A 22,117-nucleotide genomic window follows, 5' to 3' on the forward strand; every position below is an offset into this window, starting at 1 on the left:
ATGGAGACAAGGCCAAACGTTAAAAGACAATTGTTCAGTATTTGAGGCATTGTATTTAAGTCAGAGGTGCAATGGCATTTTTGCAAGTCTGCGAGCCCTCTTGCCCCATACCTCAGATGAGATGCAATTTCTCATTCACACTCCTTTTTTTATTGGCCCAGACATACCATATTAAGTTTCTTGGCCAATAGAAAGCAAGTGCTTATGGTGTCTGAAGGCTTTAGAGTCGTTCTCTTTCATGGTAATGACTACCTGGCTGATGCCGTTCTACATTCTACCAATTGCCTGACACTTTGCCTTACCTTTGAGATAGTAACTTTAAAAAAAAAAAAAAAAAACACATTTTTTATTTTTTATTTATAATAAAGATGCAGTCCCATCACCAAGTTTCCACCAAGCATGTTTAATGATATTTAAACATTTTTTTGTTTTGTATTTTTTTTGGCCGAGAATCTGCATCCCAGTTCTCATATCCCCCCACCCCACCCCACACAAAAGTAAAATAAAATAAAAAATACACAATTTATCATCTTGTCTTTCGTATTGAACAATATATCAGTTTGTTCAAATAGAATATCTCAACTAAAAGAGCTATCATTCATGTTTTGAACAGGAAACCAAGACCATATTAATAATAATATTCATAATAATTAATAAAAAATATACCTCAAACGTCTAGACAAAATGAGCAATAAAAATACAGATTGCATTAATATTTTTAGGGATACTTTGCAGTCTTTTTATTTATTCCTCTTTTTTAGTAGTTTCTGTTAAAAGAATAAATGATTGTATGATGTAGAAAGCAAGAAATAACAACAAAACAACAAAAAAGAATTATGAAGATGTTGTTTCTTTGTCTAGTTAAGAGATGCAGTGTTGGTCATAATTGTACATTTTTTACATTAAAAATTATCCACAAAGTTCCTTTTTTAAGGTTCCTGCATTCATGTGTTTAGCTTTTTAGTTTCTTCTTTTTTTTCATTTTTAAATCCAAGTGTCCCAGATGAAGCCTTTGCAGACGAGAGTCCTGTAACTTGGTTGAAGAATGAACTGGAGTAGCTTGGTTGAAGTATGAACTGGAGCAGATTGACCATTGTGAAGTCCTCAATCTGAACCTAAAATCCACAAACTCCTCAATCTCACCCAATAACCTCCATTTGCGAGTGAAAAGGTCTTCAGTAGCTTGTTTCCGAAGGACGTTGTACAGTAACACGGTAAGAAAAAAAAACAAAAACATGTACGCACACAGGCAGGCACGCGACCACACGTGCGCACACACACACACACACACACACACACAGTTCAAAAGCTGAGAGGGGGCTTGAGCCTTGCTCTGGGGGGTAATGCAGAGCTCCATGTCTGGAGGTCGGGAAGGCTGTCCTTCAGCAGAAGGGAAAAAAGATTAATACATTATTTTAGGGGCAGTTATTGAAGTGAATAGCAGGCAGTCTTCTTTTGCCTTGGTTATAACACTAATAACACTGTGTGGCTCCAAAGCAGTGGATTCCTTACAAAGTCCAAAGTACCACCAATGAAAACTGGAGGATTCAGGCAGCTCAAAATGAGGCATCTGAAAATAAGTGTGGTCTCTACAGCATCACTCCTTCAGCCACTTTCATTTGAAATATTCCCACAGTTCCCTTTCTCTGCCACATGAATGGAAACAATTTCATTATTAAAAATCAAATTCAGGTCTCAACCCCCCCCCCCCAAACCACAACTGAACTGAGAAAGATACGGCTGCCTTGAAAATTGGAATGGGCGCAGAAGAACCTGGCTGTGATATCCCTACACGAGTAGTCATTAATGCACTCCGTATTCCTGAGACGCCTCCAAAGGCCAGGTTTCCGTGTCCGTCAAAGCGGCTAAACTACTGTAGCTGGTTTAATTGGCAATGAGACCTCGGGATTTTTACACACGGACAGAAGCGGGAAAAAGGTCCTGCAGAGCCAGGCCTGGCTTGCTTTCCTCTCTGATGGGACTGACAGCTCGATGTGCCACTACCAGCCTGGCTGACAGTGCAGGCCATGGGTAGCTCTCTCTCTCACACACACAGACCAGCCTGGCTGACAGTGCAGGCCATGGGGAGCTCTCTCTCTACCACACACAGCCCAGCCTGGCTGACAGTGCAGGCTGTGGGGAGCTCTCTCTCTCTCACAGACCAGCCTGGCTGACAGTGCAGGTCGTGGGCAGCTGGAGCTCTCTCTCTCACACACACAGACCAGCCTGGCTGACAGTGCAGGTCGTGGGCAGCTGGAGCTCTCTCTCTACACACACAGACCAGCCTGGCTGACAGTGCAGGCCATGGGTAGCTCTCTCTCTCCACACAAGACCAGCCTGGCTGACAGTGCAGGTCATGGGGAGCTCTATCTCTCTCACACAGACCAGCCTGGCTGACAGTGCAGGTCGTGGGGAGCTGGAGCTCTCTCTCTCACACACACAGACCAGCCTGGCTGACAGTGCAGGCCATGGGTAGCTCTCTCTCTCACACACACAGACCAGCCTGGCTGACAGTGCAGGTCATGGGGAGCTCTATCTCTCTCACACAGACCAGCCTGGCTGACAGTGCAGGTCGTGGGGAGCTGGAGCTCTCTCTCTCACACACACAGACCAGCCTGGCTGACAGTGCAGGCCATGGGTAGCTCTCTCTCTCACACACACAGACCAGCCTGGCTGACAGTGCAGGCCATGGGTAGCTCTCTCTCTCACACACACAGACCAGCCTGGCTGACAGTGCAGGTCGTGGGGAGCTGGAGCTCTCTCTCTCACACACACAGGCTGCGTTTCGGCACAACCTCGTGAGGATGAACAGCAAAACGAGCAACGCTCTCGCAGCCGAATAATCTTTTTTTAGAAGCTCACAGAGGCCGCCATGTTCCTCACAGAGGCCGCCAGGGTCACAGAGATCCAAACTGGCATTTAGCTCTTGCCTTCACCTCAGGCTCAGAACAGGGGCTTCCGTTTCCTAAACAGGCGTCCATGATCAGAGGCGGCCTGAAAGCGATGGCGCCTCCGATTTCTGGCGAGCTAGGAGCCATCGAGCGGGAGGGGCCCCGAGAAGGGAGAGGAGAAGCTGCGCAACATTAGCGCTGAGTGGGGCGCGAATGCAGCTGGAGTGGGTGGGGGGGGCTCATCGGTTCCCTCCTGAGGGCGTGATCGCTGTGGGACGGGGTCGGAGGCAGCAAAGGTTCCAAAAGGTCAAAACGCATGCAAGGGGACACTGGGGGGCCAATAATCAGAACAACATCCATGACGACGACAAAGGACAATGACAGAAAAAAAATGAAATAAATACATCTCGGGGTAAAAAAAGAAAAAAAAGAAAACCAAAACAAAATCTAAATACATTATTTTAAAATTTCCTTGTTCTTTTTTCTTCTTGTTTCTGTGTTTAATATATTCTAAACACAAAGCTTTATACATTTTGGTATAGTTCGTTTTTGTTCGGATTGGTAGAATGAAGGGGGGAGGGGGAGGCTGGGTGGACCCAAAAATGGTAGGGTTGGGTGGGGTCACTGTGGTAGAGGCGGGGCCAGAGCATGCATCTGAGGGCAGTCTGTCTCCCTGATTGCCTTGTGCTGGCAGAGGGGAGGAGCCTCTTGGAAGCCCCTCCTCCATCCCTCTCACTCGCTCTCTTCAGTCTCTGTGAGGTTAGGGGCTCAGCAGTAATTTGGGGAGGGGGGGGTTGGCTGGTGGGAGGTGGGGGGATTAGGGGCACAGGCTGTAATGGGACATCCCAAAGGAGAGAGACAAGAGGCTGCCCCTCCCTCCATCCCCATCGCTTCCCTCATGTTTGGACACAGGGCCTGGGCAGCTCCGCCAGCACTAACTCTTGTCTGGAGAGAGAGAGAGAGAGAGACAGACAGAGAGAGAGAGATACAGAGAGAGAGTGACAGACAGTGAGAGAGAGAGATACAGAGAGAGAGAGGGGGGGAGAGAGGCACCAGTTTTCATTATTCCACAGGTGTTCTTCGCATGGCACAGAGCCAGCTAGTGCTCCACAGATGGAAGCCTCACATCACGGTCTCCACTGTCTGCGCAAAATTAAATCCAAACTCCTCCTGAATTAAGCAAGCTCATTCCACCACCAGGGGAAAGCCGAGCGAATCTGCACTCACCCGCCACCTCCCACTTCAATCCAAAATCAAAATCTGCTGGCGGCAATTACATTACAATCAGTGTAATTCTCCTTCCGCCGTGCGTGTTTACGCCAGAATCCACGGCTGTGAAGACGGGGGGGCCGCCCGTCGAACGGCGGGACAGTGCAAACCGCGCGGTAAGGGGGCCAAGCAACCGGGGCGCGGCGAGACGAGGCTTACTGCCAGTTCAGCGGCCGCATTAACACCAGGCCGGCCAGCCTTCAACGCGGGCTGCCCCTCCATGGCCGGCCTCCTCCTGAGATTTCTCCCCGTCGGGGAGTTTTTTTTCTCACCGACATTTGAGGGTTTCTCTCCCCACTCCTGCTCTTTACAGCAGGGTGATGCCGTACGGATGGATGGGTCAAAGATGGAAGGAAGAGAGACAAAAGGGGGGGAAGGGAGGAGAAGCAGCAAAGTACCTTTGTTCTCGTCTGTGTCAGTAGCTGCTGCCATACTTTGGCGTAGTTGGTTATATCTGTTCTCCACATCCTGGAAAGAGATAAAAGTCACAATGTTTCAGAGCTTGTGGCAAAATTTGCATAGTGCCAGGAAGCAAGCTAATCTATTTTAGGACAAGGGAGGTGAGGCTGGGGACTCCAATAGCCGCTAGAACTAGAATCTTTGTCATAACACAGGAAACACACTAGACTACCACCCACTGAAGTAGATCAAGGGTGTTTTCACACACGGGTCATTTCAGCCTCTCAAGACCGATGGCGTGCCATTTTTTCCCTCTGAAACGGGAGATTCATCTGTGGTTCTTTTCGGGGTCCGCTTAATTTGTGCATTGTGAACACAAAGTGGCCCCAGTCCGCTTTGCATTCTTCTGTGCGCTGTTAATACCCTGAGACTTGCTGTACGTTGATTACGTGCAGCTGCAGCGTACCCGGCTAAAAAGAAATATCAGAATGGCTGCTGGCGGTGTTCGGGGGGGATGGTTAGGTCAGAAGAAACCTGTGCTCTCCTTGCATCAGCTTCCTCAAAATGTAGCACAACCAAATGATAAAGATCTGCAGAGGCCATCTTGAAGAAAATTACACATAATCAGGGTTTGATATAAGTGGTATACAAGTACGCATTAACAGCAAAAAAAAATAAAAATGCAAACCAATTTTATGTCATAACAGTGCAGATGCCAACCTATTATGTATTCCATTAGGACATAAAATTGGCTAAAAGTGCCACTTCTGCTAACCCCTGTCCATAATCCAGCGTTACAGCAGTGGGGTCTGAGTTCTAAAGAAGCTGTTGTGTGAACACAACACATCTCATCAATGCTTAAGTGGACCAAAAAGACAGCGGAGTCCTCTTTCAAGTCCACTTACAATGTGAACACTGAACAAGAGTTCATTTGCAGCTGGTTCACTTTTTTGATCCATTTGGTTCTGGTTTGGCGCATTTTAAAAGAACTATATGAGAAAACACCCTGACAAACAAAAAATCGACCCTCAAGGAAATGTGAAGACTAGTAGGCAAATGCATCATTTTCTTCTCAATAGGATTTCTGACAGACCAAACCCTGAGCTAACTCCCACCCAAACCCCAAACCCGAAACCTAACCCAAAGCCCAACCCCTAGCTCAACATGTAGAAGCTGGCAATATGGATGCTAAGGAAGTCCACACCCCGGCATAAATGAGGTGGCTAGTCTGGACAGACCTACTCCAGGCAGGGTACAGCCAGCGGTGCCTGGACGTGGCTGGGCGGAGTCTTTGGACTTTACCTTCAGGTATTGCAGGCTGGCCTGCAGCACGCGCAGGTGTGTCATGACCTGCCGGCCGAGGTTAGGGGCGCCCCCTGGCTGCGAGGAGGCTGAGAGCAGCTTCTTCAGGTCGATCCCGGAGTCTGCCGCCGAGACCCATCGAGCTCCCAGCTCTTTCTCGCCGCCCTGGAGGTCCTCATCGGTGCTGCTCTCCCCCAAGCCCCCGTATCCTTCCAGAACCATATAGCTACCTGCTGAGAAAGACAAACGGGGGGAGAGAGAGTTCTTGTTACCCTGTACAATACATCAACGCAGGCAAGGGCTATTTCCCAAAAAAAAAAGAAGTCCAGACACTGCAATTTACAACCCTCTTTTCCAAGAGTAGTAACCTCTTCTTTCAGGGAGAGGAGGAGGAGCAGACAGCAAACCTGTACGTGTTTGCCTGCCACAGCCTGAAGGACAGTCAGCAAACATCCAGAATCAATAACAGCTTTTCAATAAAGGGAGAGGCGGGACGCGGAGGCAGAAGCCTGTCCTTCGTTTTCTGCTCAAACTTTCCTTCTCTTTGTCTTAGTTTGTTAACCACTCTCCCAGTCAACAGCGTTTATGTAAATGTCACCGCTATTACAGTTATCGTGTACTGAAAATGGCAGCCCAGCTTCGGTACTGCGGTACATAATGAAGCCACAGAAGTGACACGCGGTTTGAACCGAAGAGAGGTTAGACGCAGAGGTCATGTGACGGGGGGACGCCATGCGCCACGCGCTCACCGCAGTCCTCCGAGCTCTCGAAGAAGCCCGTGTCCCCGGAGGCCAGCGCTCGAGCCGCCTCCTCCCTCCCGCCTCCGTTCTCCGGGGACCGGAGCGGGGCCGAGGACACCCGGGCCCCCGTGCTCTCCATGGGGCCCCTCAGGGAGGTGGTCCTCAGGAGCCGCCCGCCCCCGCCGGCTCGCCCCGCCCTCTCGCCCTCCTCCTGGGCCATCATCTGGCTTACCAGGACCTGCCGTAGAGTAGCCACTGTGACGGAGGGGGGGGAGAGAGAGAGAAGCAGGGGTAGGGAGGGAGGGGGAGAGAGAGAGAGAGAGGGGGGGGGGGGAGGGAGACAGAATATGAGAGCATGTCAGATATATCCCGCAGTGCAGGAACGACACTGCCCCAGTGCAGTGGTAACTCAGCCCTGAGTCTAGTTACATTATAACAGGCTGTGCAGGTATGATAGTGTGTGGGGGTGACTGACAGCACAGATGATGACACAAACGGTGGAAGAACACTGTGGCTGACGGTCAAGCACAGAACGGTGGGGTCTTGTGGTAGGCGCAGCTTCAGTAATGTAACTACAGGCCACCTCTCTCTCTCTCTCTCTCTCTATATCTCTCTCACTCTCTCTCTCGCGCTCTCTCTCTCTCTCTATATCTCTCTCTCCCTCTCTCTCTCTCTCTCTCTCTCTCTCTCGCTCTCTCTCTCTCTCCCTCTCTCTCTCTCTCACTCACAGGTGCGCAGGGCCTCCTCCGCTCTGGAGGGGGGCAAGCAGAAGGGGTCGGCGTCGTCGTCGTCCACGGCCACGCCCTGGCGCGACCTCTGCGGCAGGAAGGGCAGCCTGTCGGCGAGGTCGGGCTCCAGGTACGGCACCTCCTCCCCCTCCCGCTCCAGCTCCGCCCCTTCCTCCTCCGCTTTGATCTCCTCGAAGGGGTTGGACCCCGGGGGCGGGGTCTGCGTCACCCCTGCGGAAGAGGCGCTGCCATCCTTCTCTGTGTGCGGAACAAAACGAAAAGCATTTCGCACAACGGTACTCCTCACACACGCCACGCGTTTCTCACAGCGCACGTTACTCATGATGCTCTCCACACATTCAACATGCGCGTAACGGAGCCCGTTGTCTGTCCAGTAATGCCAGACAGCAGCGGTCTTGAAGAAGGCCACACAAACTGCACACAGGAATGATCAACAATCCACACACCAGGGGACTGGATGCTTCCGGTGGAAGTGCGGTCCGGGTCCTTGTTCAGTTTGACTCCGGCGCCGATCATCTCCACTGCGTCGCGCTCCCCGCTGAAGGAAGCAAAACACGTCAGAAAAGGCCCATTTTCAAGGTCAGCAGAATGAAAAAAAACCAGCAAAAAACTGAAAAGCCAAGAAAGAGTACAACAAAAAACGAGGCGAGACCCGTGCACGCAGAGCGAGGACACGAGGGACTTACTCCGTCTGAGGTAAAGGAATGACATTGTGCGCTTTCGTCTTCATGGAGTCCGCCCTTTGCGTGATCAGACACTGCCACCTGGTGGATGGAGGGCAAGATGCACGGTGAGCTGCGCATCGACGACGAGCTGCGATTTTACGACTCACAGCTAAACGGCGAACGGGTGAATGGACTCACGTTCTCTGTTCGGACACAGTCTGCGCCATCAGCTCATAGATCTGGGCTCCGTTATCGGACATGGACAGCACAAAGAAGGATTTGTTGTCTGGGGGGGGCGAGGGGGGGGGGGGAGAGAGCACAGAGGAATTGCACGGTGGTTAAAGCCTCGATTAACTCCGGTCAGGGAGAAAGCGAGCGTTCGCTCAAATGAAATGATTACTTGGAATAATTCCAATTGCTCACTGCGCGCACCAATCGCTGTACTGTGGAAAGCTGAATTTATGGTAGGCCCTGAAAATTCCCAGACAGACCCCACCGATTACACCTTTTTACGAGGGTTTGCCATGGATTCTTTAACAGATAGCACGGGCCGTTAACTCAATAGTAAATGACTGTATACACAAAGAAAAGCTAAACAAATAAAATAAATAACAATAAAGAACATCTATCCAAGTATCTAAATGTAGCTTGAAATTAATTCTGGATTTCCTTAGAGGGGTTGGGATGCTGAGGTGGAGTAGATAAATATGTGAACTAAACCCTGGGGACAGACAGGTACACAGGTGTGTGTGTGCGCACGTGTGTGTGTGTGTGTGTGTGTATATGCGTGTATGTGTGTGTGCGTGCGTGCGCATATATGTGTGTGTGTGTGTGTGTGTATATGCGTGTATATGCGTGTATGTGTGTGTGCGTGCGTGCGCATATATGTGTGTGTGTGTGTGTATGTGTGTGTGTGCGTGCGTGCGTGCGTGCGTGCGTATGTGTGTGTGTGTGTGTGTATATGTGTGTGTGTATGCGTGTATGTGTGTGTGCCTGCGTGCGTGCGTGCGTGCGTGCGTGTGTGTGTATGTGTGTGTGTGTGTGTGTGTGTATATGTGTGTGTGTGTATGTGTGTGTGTGTGTGTGTACGCGTATGTGTGTGTGTGTGTGTGTGTGGGCGGGGCCGAGTCTCACCTGTAGCGACGGAGCGCACCAGCACGGTGTTGAGCTTGATGATGGGGCTGAAGATGTGCTTGGTGTCGGCCGTGCCTGCCAGGTTCTTGCTGTGGCACTTGAGCACCAGGCGCTCGTCCTGCTTCTGCAGCAGCACCAGGATGTCCTCCAGGAGCAGCGTGTACAGCTCTGCGGGGAGAGAAACAGCCCGTCTCACAGACCGCTAACGCAGACTGCTAATGCAGACCGCTAACACAGACTTCTAACACAGGCCGCTAATACAGACTGCTATCACAGACCATGAGAAACAGCCCGTCTCACAGACCGCTAACGCAGACTGCTAATGCAGACCGCTAACACAGACCACTAACACAGATTGCTAATACAGGCCACTAACACAAACAACTAACATAGACCGCTACGCAGACCTCTAACACAGACCTTTATCACAGACCGCTAAAACACGGTGCACGGCTCCTGCAGTGAATTAACCGTCCAGCTCGCTCACTAACTCACTGCTCCGCCCAGAACGCACAGCTGTCATCGTAAACAGAACTGTGGGGAGGGTGAAGGAAGTGTGCAGTTCCTCTGAAATGCCCCCGGCACCGCCGCACACCGCTGGCACGGTCAACACTGCAGGCAGCTGACGGGCCAGCCTGACCATGACTCTACCCCAACTGAGACCTGCCGATTCCAGGGCGCTCCGCAGGGCTGCCGGCCACGGGCGGCACCGGCAGAGCATTCGCTTGTGTAAGAACATGTGCCTCATGCGAAAGCCATTGAGAGCCATTAAAAGCCCCGTTCTTAATGAATGCTACCAGCAACTGCCAGGAGCAATAAACATCCAGGTAGGAATCGGCGAGAGTGTGCCAGAACCAGGCCTGGAGATGAAGATGGCGCTCCATGCCGGAACAAGGCCGCTGAACTGAACACCGTTTGTGTGGAACACGTGCAGCACTGACGTCTATAACCCAACGCTGCAGGGCACTTGTTGTTGCCAAATCTTCACACGGGAACTACTTTAAATACGTTTTTTTTTTTTTTACTGTCTCACAGAGTCACTACAGCAGAAAACAATTTCACAGCGACGCAGTGAAGACGATGCATTTTTCAGTCATACGGTGTGCCGGTGACATCCGCATCAAATCCAGCAATTACGACGCTCAAAAAACCCCAACACAATCTACAATTAAGACATTGTTACAACCACAGTCCCGTCCACCTGCCAACCGTTCCGTGTGAAGCTATAACGCAGACTCCAGCGTGAAGAAACTAGCATGAAACCCACATTTACAGTCATTTTGTTCAAACATACACGTTGCTGATGTGGTCTGCGAATTACGATCTGTATGAAACCGCTATGAAAGAAAGCGTTTCCTTCGTGAAGCAGGTTGGGACAGACAGCAAAGCCAGGGGGCAGTACGTCAGTAACTGTCACACTCGCTCACCAGGCTGGCATAAGGAGCTTCCCGCAGCCGCCATTACGGCTCGGGAAAGTGTTTTTCATTACGCTGCTTAATCACTGTCACTGATATTGCCTTCAATGCAATTACCACTGCGCTGCCGCGAAACACCAGCACAAATAAACACCAGCGCTCTCCCTCCCGGCCCTTGGCAAACACTCCACGTTCTTTTGTTAAAAATCAATTATTCCTTCTCATGTCGAGCATTAAAAAGAACGTGTTCAGCAAGAAATTTATAGGCTACATAAATACTTTTGGCCCAAATCTATGTTTCAACGATTATTTACGACGGCTACAAAACTTTTTATTTCTTTGTCAGTCAGAACGGAAAAGCAATTTCCCTCTTACTGGATATGCAGTAGGTGTTCAGCAGGAGAAAAAAACTGGTTCTGCATATCGCATTCAATGCAGAAGTTGTTCATAACTGTCAACCTCAAAGGTTATTTGCAAGTATCTTCAAAAGAAAAATACTGTTCGCATACTGCAAGTGTTACCCAGAGACATTCCCAATTTTGGGCAAATGTTGTGCGAAATGACTTATTTTAGAATCCATAATACTGCATACACGTGAAATAATGGCATGCTTCATGGTCGCATGTCAATTGAGTTGTCTTTCCTGTTACAGTTACCTACTGATTATCATGTCTGACTTGCATGGATATGTAATTGACCTTGCTGTCATGGATACGTACTGATTTTCTTGGCTTTGTTGTCACAGTTGTTGTATCGATTGTCTTGTCTGTTGTCACGGTTACATACTGACTGTCTTATCAGTTGTCAGGGTTACGTACCGATTGTCTTATCTTTGTTGACCTTCCAGGAGAGAGGTCCCTCATGCACCATCTTCCTCTTGGTCAAGTCCAGATTCTGTGGAAGAGCATGGCCATGAAACTTCCAGAAACCTCCCCCCACCGACACTTCACACAGATATTTCATTCACATACACATTTCCATAGCAATGCGGCAGCAAAGCTCATATTTACTAACACACAATATTTTTACATCCACAAAAATATATTGCGTATTTTACAAATGACAACATTCCTTAAAAATATCTTGCTTACACAATACACCACACACTTTGGTTGGAATTGGTTTTTTAGTAAAACGATTTGTGATTGGACGGTGGCTTACAGTACCTTGAACTCCGAGATCATGGGGTTCTCGCTCTGTTTCAATGATGACAGGTCTAGCCTTCTCTGGTAGTCTTCCAGCCTCTGCAAGGCATAGAGCAGTGGACATCAACACCACTGCCATTTTGTAAAATTTTATGTGTACGCGTGTGCGTATGTGTGTACATACGTGTGTGAGTATGCGTGTGCGTGTGAGTGTGAGTGTGTGTGCGTGTGAGTGTGATTTTGCTCTCCTCCACATTCACCTGTTTGTTCTCAGCTTCTTTCACAGCCTGGTTGACATAGTTGAGTATCTGTCTACAGCACTCCCCTGCCCTCTTGACCTTCTCCTTCTCCTCAGCATCCTCTGCGAAACACACATGTACAGACACACAGACACACACACACACGTACGCACGCACACACACACAAACACACCCGCACGCACGCAAACACACCCGCACGCACGCACACAGTCACAGAAAGAACAATTACATGTTGCTCATTTAGGAGACACTCTTATTTGGAGCGACTCTCGTTGCACTGCGACACATTGTGCAGAGACACACATCAATAAGCCAGTCCTGCGGGCCCATGATAAGGCTCTGTATTAGCAGCGGTGGCCACGCCTCACGTTTAGCGGAGCAGACAGGCTAAACCCGCCGCCCGGTTCAGAGACCCCGCAGCAGCCCCGTCATCCGCTTAAACAGCAGACGGGAGCGATGACATCTGCTCACTTGTGAATGAATTTAGAGTAAGACAAAATAGGATTAAATTACTGTGATTCAACAGCTCTTGAAATTCTCAAAAAATATAAATGAATAAATGAAAAATGTTCTGTGAATGTTGAAAAACTTTGGCTTGGCTAAGGATTGCTTAATACTCACTTTACTTCACTCTAAAAGAACATAAAATTCAGATCAGAAGATATGCATCTTACTTGGATCCATGTTAATTCTTAAATACCAAACATGATGTGTTATTAGAATTCAGATCATCCTGCTGAGGAACCGTAAAGCCCTCAATGAGCCTTTATTGCCACGGCGAGGGGCTCTGGCCCAGGAGAGGCTAGGGTTTGAGTCATCGCGTGCGCTCGAACAGGACCACGCACAGCGGCCCCCCCGCAGGCAGGCCTGGGTACTGCACCTGTGTACTTGGCGATGTTCTCCAGGAGGAGGGGGTACTTGGTGAGCCTCTGCATCTCGGCCGGGATGATGTCCTTCAGCTGGAGCCTGCGGCACAGGCGGTTACTCTCCGCCTCCTGCGGGTAAGAAGAGTCCCGCCCACCGCGGCGTCAGCGCCCGAACCCTCCCAGCATTACGCCCCACACCACCTTTCCAACGCTCCTTTCATCATCAGCCCTCTTCCACACACAAGGCAGAAAAACCCCTCTTCACAGGGATGAGCTGCTTTTAGCAGGAACTGCGTCATGTATTTGAATGGCTTGATGTGCTATATTTAATCCAGGCTTTTCCTGATGCCAACATTTCATTTGAATATCAAACTATATGCAAGAAAATGGGCTTCAACTAAGTGCTTCATAATGTTACGGAGGTCCTGAGGGCAGAGAATAGGCTTGTCATTAACACACGCTGTTCTCCATGTCTATGCAAGCCTGCAGTGTCTATGCTCGACATGCCGTCTTTCGACCGTGCCCGGCTCCTGTTCCCAGCATGCACCTCTCTGAGCCGCCCCTCCCTACCAGCATGAAGGAGGAGAAGCGCGTGTCCTTCTTCTGCCGGGTCTTGATGAGCTCCAGGGCGAAGGGCTGGTTGCTGCAGAAGGTGCCGACCGCTCGCTTGATCTTCTCCTCCTCGCCGCCGCCGAACTGGAAAACCCCGCCCAACAAACATCAGCGCGAGTCGCCACGGTGACCGCGCCGGATTAAAGTGGGAGCTTACACTGACCCGAAGCAGAACTGGCAGGGCCAATGAACTGAGTCGCATGAGGAACAGCCAGTTTTATCATCGATGCTGAATCTCTGAGTACTGGCTGAGTCTTGGGAGCACTGGCTGAATCACTGGGACTTGGGAGTACTGACTGAGTCACTGAGTCTTGGGAGTATTAACTGAGTCAATGGGACTTGGGAGTATTGACTGAGTCACTGGGAGTTGGAGTACTGAATCACTGGGACTTGGGAGTATCAACTGAGTCACTGGAACTTGGGTAGTGCTGACAGAGTCACCAGAGGAACGCTTGCTGAGTAACTATGTCAGGGGCCAATTTACTGAGTTACTGGAAGATGGCTGACCGAGTGGCCAGAGGGGTACCGAGTCATGAGCGGGTCCCGGCTGTGTCACTCACTCACTACCCATTTAAAAACACAGCGCTCTTCCCCCCCATGTCTCCCCTATGGCTCACAGAGTCGCTCGCCTCTGCAGCCTTTTCCAGCAGGACTCACACAGGAGAGCTGAGCAGCACAGACACCAGAATCTGCAGCCAGACGCTTCGCTTGGCCAAACTGCGGTGTGTTTTTTAAAAAAAGCAGCTGGATCAAGCTGTTTCTGTAAAGAGAAATGCTTTACGGGCTGTTCGACTAGGTCACAGGCAATATGGCTGCTGTCCATGATAAACATATTAGTGGGTGCATCTGCTCAGCAAGAGCAGCGGCGATGGGCCCGCTGACGAGCACATTCCAGATGTCTTTGACAGGAATCTGGCCGTCAGATATGGTATTTGCTTTTTAGGAGTTTTTTTTTTTTTGGCGTTGTGCAAGTTTGACTCAGCAAGTTTAACCCAAATGTATGCTGGGTGTTAGAAACGCAGTGGCGCAGAATTAAGCCGCAACAATTCCCACAAACCTGGTGCTGTTTATGCTCAGCACTGGGCATTCAAAATTATAATATAACGCTCGATCAACAATTACGTCCCTGTCAAACACCAGCAGCTCCTGAAATAACGATTTGGCCTTTGGCCTGAATCATATGACACGGCATAGGCCCCTCCCAACAAAAAGCACAAACTGCTGTATCTACAGGCGTTGCAGACTTGCAAAGCCCGTAGGGTAATTTACTGGGGGTACATTCTCAGGCAGGCATTACCCAGGACAGCAGGTCGTCTCCTATCAGGTCCACGACCGTCGTCTCGGTCTTCTTCCTGATCGCACTCATCTGGTCAGATATGGAAACTGCAGGACAAGCGCACGCACGGATAAATCAGATGGGATTCGGCATTTATGTGGCCTGAGGTTCAATAAACAGGACTGTATGAGGCAGCGCGTAATCGGTGCGTCAGTGAGCAGACTGCCAGTGTGATCAGTGTGTCAGTGTACAGTCAGTCAGTGTGGGATCAGTGTGTGGCTCCAGTGTGTCAGTGTACAGTCTGTCAGTGTGTCAGTGTACAGTCTGCCAGTGGGCAAGTGTGATTCTGGGTACCGTGCAGCTGAACGATTTCCTCCAGGTTGGTGAAGATGTTCTTGATGTCTGCAGCAGGAAGGATGGCTTCTCTGGTGAGCTTCTGACAGAACACACTGTCCAGCACCTTGAGCGTGCGCAAGTGAGCACGCTCCGTGTAGAACAGCTCTGCAAACCACAAACACCTTCTCTATCAGGACACACCCCTTTCCTTTGTTACCTCACTGTCACTATGGTAACATCAGATCACACCCACCATCCTGCAGTAAACAGAGTCAGATCACAACTTTGACCATATCCAAAATGTTCTACAAATATGGCTTTATGAGTTCCATTCCCTCAGGCTGAGAGAGCATGCGAGAGCTCTACCCACAATGCCCCTGGGCTGAAGGGGAAGCGCCTCACCGTTGATGACTTCCTGTCTCTTGATCTCGTGCGGCGTGAGCCCAGCCAGCACCTCCCGGCTCACGAGCTGCTGCCAGTTGGGCGGGTCCTGCTCCAGCTCCGTTTCATTACCCTGGTCATCCTCGCTCTGGAGCTCAGCACTGCCCAGAGTGTCCATTCTGAGAGAGAGAGAGAGAGGGAGAGAGAGAGACACAGAGAGAGAGGGGGGAGAGAGAGACAAGAGAGAGAGAGGAGGAGGAGGAGGGAGGGAGAGAGACAGAGAGAGAGGGGGAGAGAGATGGAGAGAGAGGGAGGGAGGGAGATAAAGAGAGAAAGAGAGAGAGAGAGAGAGAGGTCAAAGATCACCGTGACAAGAATTTAGTCACCCCTATACTGCATTCTTATTTTGACTGAGCTTAAAGCCCAAGAACAATAAATATCCTTGTAAAACTGGGTTATTAGAATGTAAAACTGCATTTGGGAATATGTTACAAGCTATTTTTTCTTAATTGCACAAACTGTATAAAAACCCAAATAAAATGACTAGTTAACTGAAGGGGCAAATTAACTTTGGTTTTTAAAAAAAATTTTAAACACTGCAGACACAAAGGACACCAAGAAGCACAAGAGCCTGTAATTACAGACATATTTAGATGTTTGCTACGAAGCTTAACGAGATTACAGTTGCATTACAGCTGCCTTGTTTTTACTGCTACTGAAAAGATAACATGACAGTTGGTGAGAGAGGATAGGAGAACAAGGTGTAAGGAATGCAGAAGAGATAGAGGGAGAGGGCAGGACATACACACAGATGCACGTACACACACACACACACACACAGGCTGCCCAGCCAGCTGGCAGGTAAACATCACACACAGACAAGCGCATTCACTCACAGTCTGTTCAAGACTGCACTTTAACAGTACAGTACATCCACAGCAGCTGTCTTGTACACAGAAGGACAGAAGACAGACAGACAGACAGACAGACAGACAGACAGGCAGGCAGGCAGGCAGGCAGATAGGCAGACAGACTTACCTCCTGATGGGCCTGGGTGTGCCCCCGTCCGGAGCCCTGAAGAACAGCACAGACTGATCAGCGCACAGCCCTCATACCACACCTGGGCTGAGTCCACTGCCTAAACTACGTTTTCAGGTGTGTGACTGAGTAACTGCAGGCATGTTCAGGTACGCAAATAACCAGCTCCAGATACAGCCAGGTGTGATAGTAACTCCAGGTAGGGACAGGTGTGTAACTCCATGTACGGCCAGGTGAGTGTGTAACTCCGCGTACAGCCAGGTGTGTGAGTAATTTCAGGTATTGCCCGGTGTGTGACTAACTCCAGGAAGGCCCGGTGCATGAGTAACTGCAGTTGGCCAGGTGTGTGAGTAACCGCAGGTAGGCCAGGTGTGTGAGTAACTCCAGGTAGGCCAGGTGAGTGAGTAACCGCAGGTAGGCCAGGTGAGTGAGTAACCGCAGGTAGGCCAGGTGTGTGAGTAACCGCAGGTAGGCCAGGTGTGTGAGTAGCCATGGCAGGTCGTGGACTGCAGGTAGGCGGTGTGAGTAACTCCAGGTAGGCCAGGTGAGTGAGTAACCGCAGGTAGGCCAGTGGTGGGGTGAGTAACTCAGGTGAGGCAGAGTGAGGTGAGTAACCGCAGGTAGGCCAGGTGAGTGAGTAACCGCAGGTAGGCCAGGTTTGCTTACCTGTCGCTGTCGCGCTCCTCGTCCTGCCTCTGCTCCACGCTGCAGGAGCTGAAGTCGAAGTGAGTGCTGGGCGTGTGGGGCGTGCCGTCCAGGGCGTCGCTCGTGTGCAGGCCCTCGCCCACCCTGGGGAGGGCGGAGGAGGGCGTGAGGCCTGGGGGGGGAGAGAGAACAGGCTTACCTTAAACCCACTTACACTCCGCTGTCAGGGCATTTAAACTAGATCTTTATTTTTTACGAAACACCCTTTTCATTCAGAAAACTTAAACAAAAAAGTACCAATGCAGCAGTTACAGGTCTACAACAAGCCACAAAAGACAACCATGTTCTGCGAGTGTAATTCAGATGGAAAGGAAAGCCTTTTTAAAGGCAAACCTTGACCACAAAGCAATGAACTTCCATTCGGGCAGCAGCCAATTACGAGCACGAAAAAACATAAACATGGCAATTATTTTCAAAACGGAGCTCCGTGCGAGTGCCAGCGCAAGAGCTCGTAAGTACCTCACTACAGAGCCCTGATGCAGAAAACATGTCCAAACAGACGCAGACAAGAGACAAGCCAAGAGAGAAACAAAGAGATGGAGAGAGGGACACAGTGTAGGGAGGAAAGGAGAGAGAGATACCAACACAGAAAAGAAAAACAAAAAGACCTGACAAAAAAACAAAACAAAAAACAAAAGAACCCTGGAAGAGAGAAAGAGGGAGGGAGAGAGAGCTGGAGGGAGAGGGAGAGAGAGGGAGGGTGGGAGAGCTGGAGAGAGAGCGTGAAGGAGGAGGAGAGGAGGCGGTAGGGAAGGCAGTGAAGGACGGAGGGAGACAGAGAATGGCGCTCAGGTCTCTCACCGCTGTCCGAATCGCGGCCGCCTCCCTCGGGGCTCTGGGTGTGCGAGTAGCTGAGGGAGGAGTGGTGGCGCCGGGTCTCGAGCCTCACTGGACTGCTGCCCGCGTGCGCCTAGCGCGTCTCCGCGATGTTCATCGCTGGCTGGGACAGCTGCTTCTGCGGCCGCGGCTTATTAATCTCCATGGCTCTGCCTACTGCACGCGTGCACACGCAAACAAGCGCACGCGCACACGCAAACACGCACACGCGAGCACACACACACACAAACAAGCGCACACGCATGAGCGCACGCGAGCACACGCAAACAAGCACGCAAACACACACACACATAGACAACCGCGCGCACACACACAGACACACAAAAACACAAACACAGACAAGCCTGAGCACACACACACACTGAGTAACAGGGTCTTGCTGCACAAGCACAACGCTGCTGCTCCAGCCTGTCTCATATGAAGACATATGAAGCACACAGCCAGCGTCACACAGCCAGCTCTCCTCTCTCCTGGGACGCTCCTGAAGCAGTTCCATGAACAGGACAATCTAAGTCACTTTGTGCTCTGTGTGTAAAATATCTGTCCATGTCTGTCCAAGGATAAATTCTGCCCCATCAATCAATCAAAATGAATTTTTATGTATTGACTGATTGATTGATTGATACACTTGGGGGGGCAGTGGAGGGGCAGGGTGGGCACTTACTCGAGGGGGCGTCGATTCGACTGGGTCGCCTGGGAGGACCGAGGATGCTGGGAAATCGAGGCTTCTTCACTTTCTCTTCCCCTTCTTTTTCAATCTTTATGCTCTTCTGCTCAACGGGGAAGACACAAATCATAACCAGATTCCCACAGCAGCCTCTCTGCATCAGTGGAACTGAGTACTGTGTGTTTGTGAGTGTGTGTGTGTGCGCGCATGTGCATGTGCATGTGTGTGTCTGTACGTGCATGCATGCGTGAGTGCGTATGTGCACACGTGTATGTCTGCGGACGTGCAACCACGTGTGTGTCTGTGTGTTTGTGAGTGTGTGTGTGTATGACGGTGATGCTGTGTGTAGTGCGTTATGTGCACGTTGATGACTGTGTGTTGTGTCGTATGTGTATGTCAGTGTGATGTGTGCGGGTGCACATGTGTACATGTGTATGTCTGTGGACATGCGTGTGTGTGTGTGTGTGTCTATGTGTATTTCCGTGTGTATGTGTGCGGGTGCGTGTCTGCCTGCATGTGCGCGTACGCGTTCTCCGCACCTTTATCTTGGGCAGGAAATGTATGCGGACTCGTTTGGGCTCCAGGCCCCGGGGCTCCTTCACCCTCACACCCAGCTGCTTCATATAGGTCAGGATGACAAACTGCATGGTGCTGCTGAGAGGGGGAACACACACACACACACACACACCCACACACACACACACACACACAAACACTCATTTATGCATGCACAAAATTCATTTAGAAACAGACCTGCACCAGTGTGACAAACCGCCATTGATCAAACTGCTCAGACACTTATACGAGCCCAGAGTGAAAATGGTAGCAATCAAAGCACATTTTTCCCTTGTACGAGACAAGGTAACCTGAGCTGTTACAGTAAAATATCCCACTGTAAATTGTGCAGTGTGTAAAACTACCCAATTTGTCCCCGTAAGGGCGTGTAAAAAGGAAAGGGGTACTGTAATGCTGGCATACTGTGCAGGCAGCATAAACCGTACAACCTGATTGGTCCCTGAAGCCCAGTTGATTTTCCCTTGTAAGGCATGTGGCTTCGGGTTGAAGCGGCCAACTTCATGGAAGTCTGCTCCTCTGCTATTCGCAGTCTGTCCACCAGGTGTCACTCTAGTAACATCAGTAAGCATGGGCGTCTATGGAGGCGGGGGGAGGGGGGTATCTAATCTTTCTGCAACTTTCTGAAAAGGTTTGACCTTCATCTGATCTCCGCTCTCAAATGTCAATGTGACTCCAAGTCCTCTTTATCACCTTTAACAAACTCCATCTTTATCCAGTTGTGCCCATGCTGCAGTGTGAAAACTCCTCTGGCTGCAGCCTGAAGTTTTTGGAATGCAGTTTACTATGTTCCTAAGTGCTTGTTTTCCTGTCAGGATGTGTTCCGGGGAAAGACGCCTAAAAACACGATTTTACTACATATCTACACCCAATTAGTTGTTTGTTCATACAATAACAATTTTTTATGTACATGAGCCAGTTAAACACAAAAAATGTGTTGAAACTCAAAAGAAAAAAAAAAACAGTCAAAGAAAAATCTCAAGAGGAAAAGTAGAACTTTTGATGTGATGCAAACAATATCCAGAGGATGGCGCCAAAGCTGCATTTCCATCGCCGCGGGTATCTCGGGGTGAGTAACCGCGCTCTTCTGACTGTACTGTTCCGTGCTTTTTTCCCCTATAGGCATAAATACTAAAGGAATGTGAACACGGGGAACGTCTGGGTCTGGAAACGGCCCACATACCCTTCTGTCACGGCAAACTCGGGCCTCAACACGCACCCCTACCATCTGCCACGAACGCGGGCTCCTGCAGACCCCCGGACCGCAACCATACGGAATGCAGCACAATCACACAGCTTTATTAATCATGCATGGAAAAACATGCTTCAACAGCGCCATTCAAAACCACACCGGAAGAGGTTCCACGGTGGGTAAAGAACACCACTGAAGCCCGTGATGACAAAGTTCAGTGGAAAATGTCCATCAAAGTCTTGCCGAAACATTTTTCGCCTAACTATAAATTGCCAGCTGTGTCTCTGTAGTGGTCGCTGTACCACCTCCACTTCAACAGCAGCCAAGGGCATGCGTTCGTCCAACATGCTTCTCCGTGAGCCACTGTTTAACCGTGACTGGCTGCGCAGTACTACAGGACAGCTAGCGCTGACTAGACCAGAAGTGGATTTCTCACTAATGACTGGCACAAACGTCTATGTTGGCTCGCATGACGAACCGTGGCACCCTAAGGGCAAATGGAATAACGTCTTTTAGAAATGTATTATTCAGAGCAGAACAACTGACAAAACGAGATAAAAAAAGGCAGGGGAGAAGCCGTGGGAAGGGTGCCAGGGTTCGACGCTAACATTTCATCCAAGGAGCATATGCACTCCTAAGCACAAAAATTTATACGCACACTAAATGCATCCCAGTTAGTGGATATACTCCTGAATTATTAGCCACGCCAACTTGCGGGAGAAAATGCTCCTAAAATGAAAGCACCGTAGAGCCCTGGGTATTCTTTAAGCAATGGAACTAAATAACTAAGATCGACAGTATTTCTCCCGCTCAAATAAATAAAGGTACATAAGCGCACTGAGGAAAAGCGGTGTTTAAAACGGCCTCTGGCTCTGGACTGACACAAAGCCAAACTGTTTTAAAGACACGAGGCCCAGGAGCACGGTATTATACCAGGGGCCTGTAACCCCGAACCTGCAAAACTGCACTGGTCCGCTGCTTTCTGTTTCCACTGTAAATTAGCCACAAATTTAGACCCCAGAAACCAGATGAGCTGTGTTAACTGCGTAACCAACTGTTAAAATTAGGCAATTAAGTGCTGATTAACCAGCTGACCCTGTGGGCCTCCAGAACTAGCCTGGCACAGCCCTGTATTAGAGGCTAATTATGCTTCCTTAAGAACACCTGAGACTAATGAGGGAACCCATTTCCAATCCCAGGTTCTCTGTTCATTTGAGTGAGTAACACTGCTGGTTCCATCCTTTTTACATCACGGTTTACAGCACATTGAATCGACAGCACTGCAGCAAGTCGACAGGCCTGCTTGAGATATTCCGCGAGAGTGACTCTGATACTGTGTGAAAGGCCACCGTCACTGATCCCGACGACCAAAAAGCCCCTGCCACGCGATGGAAAAGGTCGCCTCAACTTCCCTCTGGACTCCAGCTGCAGAAAGGTAGTTTCCAGAAGAACGTCTGCACCGTTTCCCATTAAAGGTTTAGAAGTCAATATGACTAAGAATATGAACACCAGCTTGTGCTTTCAATACCTGCATTTATAAATGAGCTGTTTGTTGTAAATCAAACTACTGTCATCGGTGTATTTGTTGTATCATCCGCGTTGGTCAAATCTCTGGCTGTCGAAAGTGTATCTTCGTATAGAACACAGATGTATGTATATATCTGA

At 49.8% G+C, this 22,117-nt stretch overlaps 1 protein-coding gene across 1 annotated transcript in view; it reads right to left on the bottom strand.

Annotated features, from left to right (window-relative positions):
- Positions 1-382: 382 nt before the first annotated feature.
- arhgef12b (Rho guanine nucleotide exchange factor (GEF) 12b) overlaps positions 383-22,117 on the bottom strand; it is an 83,537-nt gene continuing 61,802 nt past the window's right edge. Inside the window, exons 20-43 of the mRNA XM_064349569.1 lie at positions 19,227-19,341; positions 18,685-18,790; positions 18,109-18,176; positions 17,985-18,060; positions 17,145-17,295; positions 16,479-16,514; positions 15,462-15,619; positions 15,078-15,224; positions 14,745-14,830; positions 13,406-13,531; positions 12,850-12,964; positions 11,970-12,070; positions 11,731-11,808; positions 11,383-11,458; positions 9,150-9,317; positions 8,214-8,301; positions 8,037-8,114; positions 7,797-7,888; positions 7,330-7,587; positions 6,611-6,856; positions 5,862-6,094; positions 4,559-4,628; positions 2,282-3,836; positions 383-2,166 (exon numbers count right to left, since the gene is read on the bottom strand). Coding sequence (XP_064205639.1) covers positions 3,826-3,836; positions 4,559-4,628; positions 5,862-6,094; positions 6,611-6,856; positions 7,330-7,587; positions 7,797-7,888; positions 8,037-8,114; positions 8,214-8,301; positions 9,150-9,317; positions 11,383-11,458; positions 11,731-11,808; positions 11,970-12,070; positions 12,850-12,964; positions 13,406-13,531; positions 14,745-14,830; positions 15,078-15,224; positions 15,462-15,619; positions 16,479-16,514; positions 17,145-17,295; positions 17,985-18,060; positions 18,109-18,176; positions 18,685-18,790; positions 19,227-19,341 — 2,683 coding nt within the window. The 3' untranslated portion in view covers positions 383-2,166; positions 2,282-3,825. The remainder of the gene's footprint in view (positions 2,167-2,281; positions 3,837-4,558; positions 4,629-5,861; positions 6,095-6,610; positions 6,857-7,329; positions 7,588-7,796; positions 7,889-8,036; positions 8,115-8,213; positions 8,302-9,149; positions 9,318-11,382; positions 11,459-11,730; positions 11,809-11,969; positions 12,071-12,849; positions 12,965-13,405; positions 13,532-14,744; positions 14,831-15,077; positions 15,225-15,461; positions 15,620-16,478; positions 16,515-17,144; positions 17,296-17,984; positions 18,061-18,108; positions 18,177-18,684; positions 18,791-19,226; positions 19,342-22,117) is intronic.

This window comes from Anguilla rostrata, chromosome 9, assembly GCF_018555375.3.
Source record: "Anguilla rostrata isolate EN2019 chromosome 9, ASM1855537v3, whole genome shotgun sequence".
Lineage (NCBI taxonomy): Eukaryota > Metazoa > Chordata > Actinopteri > Anguilliformes > Anguillidae > Anguilla > Anguilla rostrata.